General features: G+C 35.6%; 1 protein-coding gene across 1 annotated transcript; it reads left to right on the top strand.

Annotated features, from left to right (window-relative positions):
- Positions 1–764: 764 nt before the first annotated feature.
- LOC109803987 (homeobox protein SBH1) lies at positions 765–9,916 on the top strand. Its single transcript, XM_020365706.3, has 4 exons — positions 765–1,996; positions 2,374–2,623; positions 8,917–9,155; positions 9,454–9,916. The coding sequence occupies exons 1-4, from the start codon at positions 1,583–1,585 to the stop codon at positions 9,655–9,657; spliced, it is 1,107 nt and encodes a 368-aa protein (XP_020221295.1). The 5' UTR covers positions 765–1,582; the 3' UTR covers positions 9,658–9,916.
- Positions 9,917–10,265: the final 349 nt, after the last annotated feature.

The following is a 10,265-nucleotide window of genomic DNA, read 5'->3' on the forward strand; positions in this document are numbered from 1 at the left end:
GACTCGCTTTTTCCATCCTAAATTATATCGTATTATATTAGAATTTAGATCATGCTTTTTTTTTAACAGCTAAGAAAATTTTCATTAAAAAGGTACCAGTGGTACCAAAAGAGAAATAAAATAATATACAACATAACCCTTACGTTTAAGACGTGAAAATTAGGAAGAGACAGAAGGAAGCAACAAGCATCATCATATATTCATGTTTAGTTTTGCAAGATCGAATAATGAAGTATTTAGCATCCGGCTTTCTCAACTGTGAAAAAAATAGTGTTAACCCTAATGCTGAAAAAAAAAATACTATTTTGGAACCAAACAACAAGAACCATTTCAAGCAAAGATGGATTTTCCGTAACCATGTTGGGTTTAATAAATTAGATCACTAATGTTTTGTTAAATATTGTCAGTGCTTCTCAGTGGGAGTAGAGAATATTTTTAAGAATCACTACGGTGAGAAGAGGATAAACATACGAAATTATTAGGTAATATTGACAGACTCTTTTTAATCGAATGTAATTAAATATCATTAATTTTTTATAAATTAAAAATTTAAATATATATAATATAAAAATTGACTGAAATCATAAATAGTTAAACAAAAGAGTTATTTCTGCATTTTCTATAGTAAAATAGTAAAATTTTAGAATGATAGTAATAAATTAAAGACACATTTAATAGATAAAAGATAGTACTAAACTAGGAAATAATTTCTGGACAAACAAACAGGGTGAGAATATTAAATGAGTGGATGGATTGCCATTAAAGAATGGAGAGAGAAAGAAGTGTTGATTCCGTGCCCCATAAACATAAACCTATCCATCTATCCCTTCTCCATCCATGGTCAGAAGTAGGTAACTTGTTTTCTCTTCCTCGATTTGATCGTTCCTTCTCTCCGAAACTTGGTTTCTCTCTCTCTCCTGTTTTGTTTTACGCCAGGAATAGCAGCGTATCAGTGGCAGTGCAGGAAAAGAGAGGGAGAGTTTTCATTGGGAAGGTAAAAGCCTTTGTTTGTAGCAGTGCCTTACATGAACCCTCGCCCCTCTCATCTTCGGTAACTCTTCGTTTTCTCAGTGTGCCCCGCGTGCGCTCTGCTGTGCCGTGTCTTCTCACTCACAAGTGTAACCGTGTAACCACTAGAATCATAGTGAGAGAGAAAGTGCGTGGTTCATTTCATTCATTCATTCATTAATGCTCAAAGGGGTGGAAAGAAAGAAGTATTAACATTTAACACCGTGCAGGCTTTGCCAGAAAAGCCAAGTGTGAAAATCTCTATGCTACTTACTTCATGTAACTGACTATAGCCTCCACTATCACTATTTAGGATTTTCTGTAAAAAGCCTGATACTTTTCCCATAAAACCCGGGAGAGCCCTGAAAGACAAACATCACCAGAGCAACCAGACTTCATAAAAAAGAGAGAGAAAAAACATAGGAGGAGAATGGAGTGTCTTTGTTTTGTTGTAACATGTAAGGCTAGTGAGTGAACAACTGTAGTGAGCTACAGAAGTTAATAGTAGGCAAAAAGGATAAGACAGTAAGTGTGTGTGAGTGTATGTGTTGACAAGTGAGTGAATGTGCAAGCCATGGAGGGTAGTAGTTCTAATGGCCCTTCTTATTTGTTGGCTTTTGGAGAAAACAGTGGTGGGCTATGCCCAATGACGATGATGCCTTTGGTGACTTCCCATCATGCTGCTCATCATCCAATAAATCCTAATCCTAGTAATAATACTAATAATAATGCAAATACAAACTGTCTCTTCATTCCCAACTGCACTAACAGTGAAACTCATCCTTCTATCATGCTTGACAATAACCACAACAACACCACCGATGACAACAACACTGGGTTAGGGTACTATTTCATGGAGAGTGGTCACCACCACCACCACCGCAACAACAATGGGAGCTCCTCCTCTTCCTCTTCTGGGGTCAAGGCCAAGATCATGGCTCATCCTCACTATCACCGTCTCTTGGCAGCCTACGTCAATTGTCAGAAGGTTAGAATTTAGAAAAGAAGAAAAAGTTTGTTTTTAATCCTCTTGTGTGATGTGTAGTGTACCCCCCACCCCCTCTTTGTGCTGAAAAGGCAGACAGATTTTGACTCAGTAGTTGATAACGATTGTTGCTTAATTAATTTCTGCACCCTCCCTTTCTTTGGCAAGGTTGGATCTGTGTACTGTGAGCTGTGGACTTGTTTTTTTGTTCCTTTCTATTAAAAACACCATGTTGTTAAGTTGTGTTCCATCGTAAGAAAGAGAGTTGGCAAAGAAGTCAAAAAACCCTTTAAAGTAGAAGTGACAAAGACAGCTTTCTTCATGGAAATTATATCGTGGTTTTTGGTGATGCATTTATAGTTTTCACACCTTCCTTTTAGGTTGGAGCACCGCCTGAAGTGGTGGCAAGGTTAGAAGAAGCATGCGCTTCAGCAGTGTCAATGGCAGGTGATGCAGCTGGATCAGGTTGCATAGGTGAAGATCCAGCTTTGGATCAGTTCATGGAGGCTTACTGTGAGATGCTGACCAAGTACGAGCAAGAACTCTCCAAACCCTTGAAGGAAGCCATGCTCTTCCTTCAAAGGATCGAGTGCCAGTTCAAAAATCTTGCAATTTCTTCCTCAGACTATGGTGATGACCCCCCCTCTCTCTCTCTCTTCATCTCTCTGCTATCTTCTGAAAATATTCTTCATATTTAAAACTATTTTCTATTAATGTCGAGTATAAAACCTAGATACAAATTTTTAGATTTTTGTGTTGTCATTCAATCAAAACTAGAGTTCCACCTCAGTAATCCGTAAGAAACTCCAAATCCGATCGGAAAACAAATCATACTACACTTGAGAAACAGTGTCAAAGTATTTTTTTAACGTTAATAGTTTGGTATTTGATGTTTGAGTAATTGAATACCCATGCACGCTTGTGTTTTCAGGAACAATGTTTTGTTAGGATTGAAAGGTGCTTAAAGTTGATTAGGCACCGCTTTTCCTTTTCAACTTTAAAATTCTTTATTAATCATTGGGCTATCTTTTTTTTTTTATTGTCTAGTCCTGTTGTGCGAGGGTTTCAAATACTAGTAACGGTGGCCTTGTTCAAAGCGTGGCTTTGCCTGTCAAAGTGTAGATGGTGGTTTTGTACATATCTACATCCTCTTCTCGATGTTAGTGCATTGAATGAACTGTTTTGGTATCTTGCTAATTCGTCATTTCGTGTGTTCCTGATATTGACACATATCCAGCTGTTTTTTTTGGGAAATATAAGTCTTTTTAGTCGCATTCTTGTCTTTCTATTTCTCCATTTGATTTTTACCGCGATTCTATGGTTTCGCTGGTTTTGCTTCCTTTAGTATAATTGTTAAAGATTCTACTTGGAATGAATCCAAAGGTGGATGAAACGGCCGAAGGCAGGTCGCGGGTGAATTTTGGTCTGGTAAATAACCTAGGGATTAGGGTTTCTTCTGCACTGGTGCCCTGGAGTGGTAATTGCGGGGTAGGAACTTGGCTAGATACCCTCGTTGGAAATGTAATATATACAGACAAAAAGTGGCAGAAAATAGCTGAAGTCCTCTGGGGATAAGTGCAGGATGAATTTTTAAGTTTGCCAGGGTGAATTTAAGAACTACTAAAAAACTTACTACTATAATTCTTGCAATTTTATCTATTTTAGAGGAAGCATTTTTAATTATATCCCTGTCTCCACCTAATTTTTAAATATCGTATACTTTCTTAGCTGTGGAATGAGGATGCCGTATTAGGAGGTTGATATTTTTTTAGTAAGCAAGAGAGTCAAGGTACTCTAAAATCCTTTTACTATGTTGAAGTGTCGTGACTTAGAGCAATGGTTAAGGAATTAATTAATAGAAGGATTTTAGGAGTTTAGTGAAAATTATGTATTTGTAACACTTGGTTATTCTTTCAAACATGTTAATTTTTTTTTACTTTTAATTTTTTAACCATAATGATTAGCAAAACAGTTTTAATATAAATGATTTTATTAATTGTGGGTAATATGATGAAAATAAAATGAAGGATAAGGAGGGTAATATGATTTCTTCTATTTATTAATTTGATGTGGGTCAGTTAATGAATTTTAAAAAAGCATTTATTTCACTCAATTCATCTCATTAATTGTTTTCTTAGTATGTGTTTTTATCTTCTAGATAAAAATAAAATGAAGGATAAGGAGGGTGATCTGATTTTTTCTCTATATTAATTTGATATATGGATCAGTAAATGAATTTACAAGAATCATTTATTTCACTCAATTCATCTCATTCCTACCATTTGGAAGGGAGGAAATTAGAGAGAGATTATTTGTAATTAAAAAACACTTTTGGAAAAATGTTTTTTTGCTGTTGAGAATGGTGAGGAAAATGGGTTAGAAGGGGAGAAAATTAATAAAATGACAAATATACCCCTACCCTAATTTCATTTTGGTGTGACAGCCTTTAGTTCTATGTAACTTTCAATTAACTTCAAATTAGTCCTTGTTTGGAGACAAGGCAACCCCTTCTTTTAAGTCCTAAAACTGTGAGAGGTTAACTGATTGACTTTTTGATCGTTTGTATTTAATGAGGGCTTTCTAAGTGTAAGAACTAATCTAAAGTTGATAGGAATTTAAAGGGTTAAAGCGGCTATTTAGTCAATGATCTATATTCTGTTATATTTACAAGGGTTTAAATGTCATTTAACAGTTAAAGTTGATTCATTTTTTTCTTACTTTTTTCAGCTTTATTTATCCCTATTAAAACGATGGAAGAGAAAATTAATCTTTCACTTTATTTTCTAGTCTTTTACGTTTCTGTAGTCCCTGTAACCAAATTCCTAATTATGAGGTTATAGTTGTTGAGAGACATGATAATCAATCTATCACTTCACAGCTTTATTAATTAAAGGGCCTTTTTTGTGTTAGGGGTTAACATGATTGATGAGTTTTCAATTAGTAACTTATTATTTGTTATTAGGATAATAGGTCTTCGTGGTACAAGAATTGTTTATGATTGATAAGTGGTAAGCCGAAGTTTGATCCTCCCTGTCCCAATTCTTAATTAAAAGTTGGGTTTTGAACACACCAAATATAATTGTCTATTTACATTGTTCCGCCTCTAGCCCAAAGAGCTCTTTCTTAGAGGATTTGTTTAGTGGGTTTAAGCTGTTTGGATAATTGGTCCAAAATAATGATAAAATCTAGTTTTTCATCTGTGTCACCCTCTATGTTTCCTCATGCTTTTGCGTGTTTATCATTCTCTGTTATTGGACTAATAGAAATTGTGTAATTTCAAAAGGGTGACTATGCTATTGTCTTAATGCAGAAAGAGTTTGTCTCTTTAGGTGCAAAGGCATTTTTCATGCTTGTTATTAGAATTATGACCTATTGATCATAGATTTGTGGCACTAATTTATTTCCATGTCTTTAACTGGTAATGGATATACATACTGTCATGTCAACAGAATGCTGCTTGTTCAATGAAATCTATAGTTAAATATGACAAGTTGATAACCATCTGAGTCAAACTTTGCTGCTGTTATGCTAATGACTACAAATGAAAATGAGTGAGTAAAAGCCTATTGCATGTTGCTCTGGATGTATAAATCCCGATCAATCACTATTTTCTAACTTCCAAATTCCAATCATGTACGGCCACATGAAATGACTTCTCTAACACTTCGATGTATAGTTTACAAGATTCTATTGGAGTAGAGAAACCTATTTATATATTGAAGAGATCTTTATGTTCTTGTTCCCGTCACTACTATCATAGTTCATATATTAGTTTTTCAATCATGGAAGTCTCCTTGTATATCTATTGTGTAATGTGCTTGCTTGCCCAAAAAGATTGTTTAGGATGAAGGAGATCCCCTTTGTATTTCATTTTCAATACTTATTTATCTATTTGATCTGTGCGTATGTATTTAATGGAAATTAATAAACCACTTTTATTGATGTTAATTTCTTGATGTTTTAATTGTTGCTTTTACTTTTCTATCACAAAATTGCAATGCATTTTATATTGGTTCTTGAGAACGTTAACTGTATTAAGAGTTGGTGTGATTTCAAATAAATATTGACGATGACCATGAGAGTGGTGGAGCCTTTGTTTGTGAGGTAGCTATTCTTATAGTAACCTTTTCTTCGTTACAACTTTAGGTTCCCCCTTGTTTTACTTTTATGTAGGCTTCACTAGGGTCTATGTATGTATGTTGATAAAGTAGCCCTTCATAAGTTGATTCGGAGAAATATACATTCACGAATATACTTTTTCGTCCCTAACTTTGTCGGGTCTGAAGAAAAAGGGTGCGTCCATTATCTGAGTTAGATGCTTGGAATATTGTTTCTCATTGGCGCCCGGCTCTTTATCCTATGCACCATTTCAAGTGCAAACTTTAAAGTTTCATTGGGGTGAATCAATTATTTCGTAATGATTGCATTTTGTACTTGTAGTTATTCATTTAAGTTCTCCTAAAATGTTTTCTTAATAAATTGTCTTTATCATTCAATGAAGAAACCAATGCAATGGTTTATATTTTAATTTTCTTTGTTAAATATGTATTAAGATCACTAGAAAATATTTTAAGATAAAATAATTAATTTAATCATCCATGTATGTGCCACCAAAACTTGTCTTTGACAATAATGTAGTGTCTTTATTGTTGTGCCCAAAGTGTGTGGGTATCCTCCAAAGTCCCACATTGAGTAGTTTGTGTTGTGCCAAAGTGTGTGGGTACCTTCCAAAGTCCCACATTGGGTAGTTTGAAGAAGGGTAGTGGTAGAGTACTACTATAAATAAAGGGTGAGGGTTTGTGTTTACTCACCACAACAACATAGGTTCCTTTGAGTGTATTAGGGACTTGGGTAGTTGTGTGCAAGTGTAAGGTTTCCAAGTTTTTCCAGAAAACTTGTGTGAGAGGTTTTGCAATTTTGTCCTTGTAAAAATTGCTAGTAAAAATTTGTTTGTGGATGTAGGCAAGAAGTGCTGAACCACGTTAATTCTTGATTTTGTTTTCTTTAATTTGTTTCTCGTGTGTACTTCCGCTGTTGCAGTTTTTATTTTCCCTCTGGTACCCAACAGTGGTATCAGAGCTGATGGTCTGATCGGGAGACCGGCTCGATGGTAGGTCTCTGGGGAATTCTTAATTCTTAGTATGCTCTGTGGTTGCAGCATTGTCTGATCTTCCATATCAAAAAAGAATTGAGGTTTTGCTCAAGGGAGGAAGAGAAGCAGAGTACCAGGGAGGAAAAGAAGCAGTACGTGGGCCAGAGCAGAACGGTGCTATGACTACGATGAAGTTAGATGTTCCTTTGTTTGATGGGAGGATAGACTTCTCCTTATGGCAATGCACAATCCAGGACTATTTAGTACAGCAGGGTCTTGATTGTGCCTTAGAAGAAGAAAAGCCATGTGAGATGAAAGATTCAGAATGGAGTACAATCCAGAAAAAGGCAGTGAGCACAATTCGATTGGCACTAGCTCCACAAATCAAAGTGACTGTGTTAAAAGAAACATCTCCAAGGAAGTTGTGGAATTTGTTGGAAGGCAAGTTTGCATCGACGACGTTGACCAATCGATTGATGATGAAAATGGATCTGTACTCGCTGAAGATGGAAGATGAAGGTAATGTGTTTGATCACATTAATAAGTTTAATGAACTGGTATCTAGACTGATGAATGCAGGGGAGACTATCAAAGATGAAGAGCAAGCATTGTTGATATTGGCTTCTCTACCCAAATCTTATAAATCACTAGTGCAATCATTGCTAGCTGGGAAGAGTACATTGCTACTAGATGAGGTGATAAGGGCGTTGAAGGAGAATCAACAAATGATGGGTGGTGATAAATCCTCTGGAGACAGTCAGATACTGCTAGCTAAAGGCGAGCGAGGAAAGAAGTATGGTGATCAACATGGTAGAAGATTCCAGCCGAAAGATATGAGTAATATTCAGTGTCATTACTGTGGAGAGTTTGGTCACATTCAATTCAAATGTCCAGAATTCAAGGAGGACTTGAAATGTATGAAGGAGAAGAAGAAGAGTACTCCTTCTGTAAGTGTGGCCTGTTATGATGATGGATTAATGTGAGACTTTGGATGAAGGGAGGAATGTTGTGCCCAAAGTGTGTGGGTATCCTCCAAAGTCCCACATTGAGTAGTTTGTGTTGTGCCAAAGTGTGTGGGTACCTTCCAAAGTCCCACATTGGGTAGTTTGAAGAAGGGTAGTGGTAGAGTACTACTATAAATAAAGGGTGAGGGTTTGTGTTTACTCACCACAACAACATAGGTTCCTTTGAGTGTATTAGGGACTTGGGTAGTTGTGTGCAAGTGTAAGGTTTCCAAGTTTTTCCAGAAAACTTGTGTGAGAGGTTTTGCAATTTTGTCCTTGTAAAAATTGCTAGTAAAAATTTGTTTGTGGATGTAGGCAAGAAGTGCTGAACCACGTTAATTCTTGAGTTTGTTTTCTTTAATTTGTTTCTCTTGTGTGTACTTCCGCTGTTGCAGTTTTTATTTTCCCTCTGGTACCCAACATTTATATGTAATCAAACTATACGTATTTGCTAGTTTCAACTTTCAACTAGTTGATATCATAGTGGTAGGTAAATTTGAAAATTATTGGCTGCTACAGTTCGTAAAAATTCTTAGAGAAAAATGGAGGGAAATACCATTTGTCATCATCCATCTCACTTGTGAGCTTGAGCTTTTTGTTTTTTTTTTCTTGCTCTTTTTTATTGGTTTAAGAGTTGACTAGATTGCTATTTAGCAATTATTCAAATTCTTTCTGATCAACTATTAGAGTCGCCTGTTTGAGAAAGGAAATTTTAGAGTTGTATGCATAATTATATTTGCCATGACATTATTGATAAATCTAGTTACATTGAATTAGGCTTAAGTATCTAGTATTTTCATAATTGACTTGATTGATATGATGATCAGCTTGTAACGAGGGTGGTGATAGGAATGGATCATCTGAAGAGGATGTTGATCTACACAACATAGATCCCCAGGCAGAGGACAGGGAATTGAAGGGTCAGCTTTTGCGCAAGTACAGCGGATACTTGGGCAGTCTGAAGCAAGAATTCATGAAGAAGAGGAAAAAGGGAAAGCTACCTAAAGAAGCAAGGCAACAATTACTTGAATGGTGGAGCAGACATTACAAATGGCCTTACCCATCCGTAAGTTCTATCTTTTACTCTATCCTTTCCTAATGTTTTGATATATAGGCAAGTAAATTTGAGTTTAATAGTAGTCTACGGACTTTCAGTGTAAAAACTTTTACATTGTGATTAACTAGAAATCCTCTTAATATGACTTCTAAGATGGTTTTTGTAAAAATTAGTAAATTTATCATATCATACTTCATGATAGATGATAAATACTTGATGGTTCTTAGCTTCCCAAGAGAAAATGAGCAGTAATATTTAGAATAATTTTCATAATTTAGATGGTAATTTTATTAAATAATGTGTGCAGGAATCACAGAAGCTGGCACTAGCAGAGTCGACAGGTCTGGATCAGAAGCAAATAAACAACTGGTTTATTAATCAAAGGAAACGGCACTGGAAGCCTTCAGAGGACATGCAGTTTGTGGTGATGGATCCAAGCCACCCACACTATTACATGGATAATGTTCTAAACAATCCCTTTCCCATGGATCTCTCCCACCACATGCTCTAGAAAATTATCCTTTGAATACAATGTGTTCATGTCACATTCATGAGCTCGTGCTGTCACCTCAAACCTTAAAATTATTATGTATTTCATATGAGTGTAGAGCTCATATAAGCATTCTAAGAAATCCTTGATTGCTATACTAAATATAAATAGTACGCAGGTGTATACTGCTACCTTTTAGACGTTCCTTATGTGGATCCTCTAGTGAGACATGATATTTACGGAGTTATATATGAAAAAATAAAATTGGCTAAAGTATCAATTGTTGTTTCCGCACTACCTTATTTTTCTTATCTTTAAATATGCTTCCCTTTGAATATGATGTCAATATTCTTGAGATGTAAAATGAGTTTAATAGGTTTGTACTGCGTAGGCCTAATCACTAGGGCAAAAATTTACATCGGTCACTCATGCTGCAGTTGATGTAATATGTCGTGTGGTGGAAATCTTATAAATGTTATAATTTTCTTTGATCGAGTGTTTCTTAAGTTGCTGTTTGTGAATATAAATGTCACATTTTAGGGTTTTCGCACTCCTTTCAACTTCCATCTTTAAATCAGTTTTCTCTTTTCTCCTATCTCATGCTTCCGTTTTTACTAAAGCTGCAATTT

Source organism: Cajanus cajan, chromosome 1 (genome assembly GCF_000230855.2).
Source record: "Cajanus cajan strain Asha chromosome 1, NIPB_CcT2T_4, whole genome shotgun sequence".
NCBI lineage: Eukaryota > Viridiplantae > Streptophyta > Magnoliopsida > Fabales > Fabaceae > Cajanus > Cajanus cajan.

What these genes read in the sequence shown, in the direction of transcription:
- LOC109803987 (XM_020365706.3), top strand. Translation starts at nt 1,583, where the DNA reads ATGGAGGGTAGTAGTTCTAATGGCCCTTCTTATTTGTTGGCTTTTGGA. An exon ending in AATTTCTTCCTCAGACTATG is followed by an intron (nt 2,624 to 8,916) that starts GTGATGACCCCC and finishes TATGATGATCAG; the next exon opens with CTTGTAACGAGGGTGGTGAT. An exon ending in ACAAATGGCCTTACCCATCC is followed by an intron (nt 9,156 to 9,453) that starts GTAAGTTCTATC and finishes TAATGTGTGCAG; the next exon opens with GAATCACAGAAGCTGGCACT.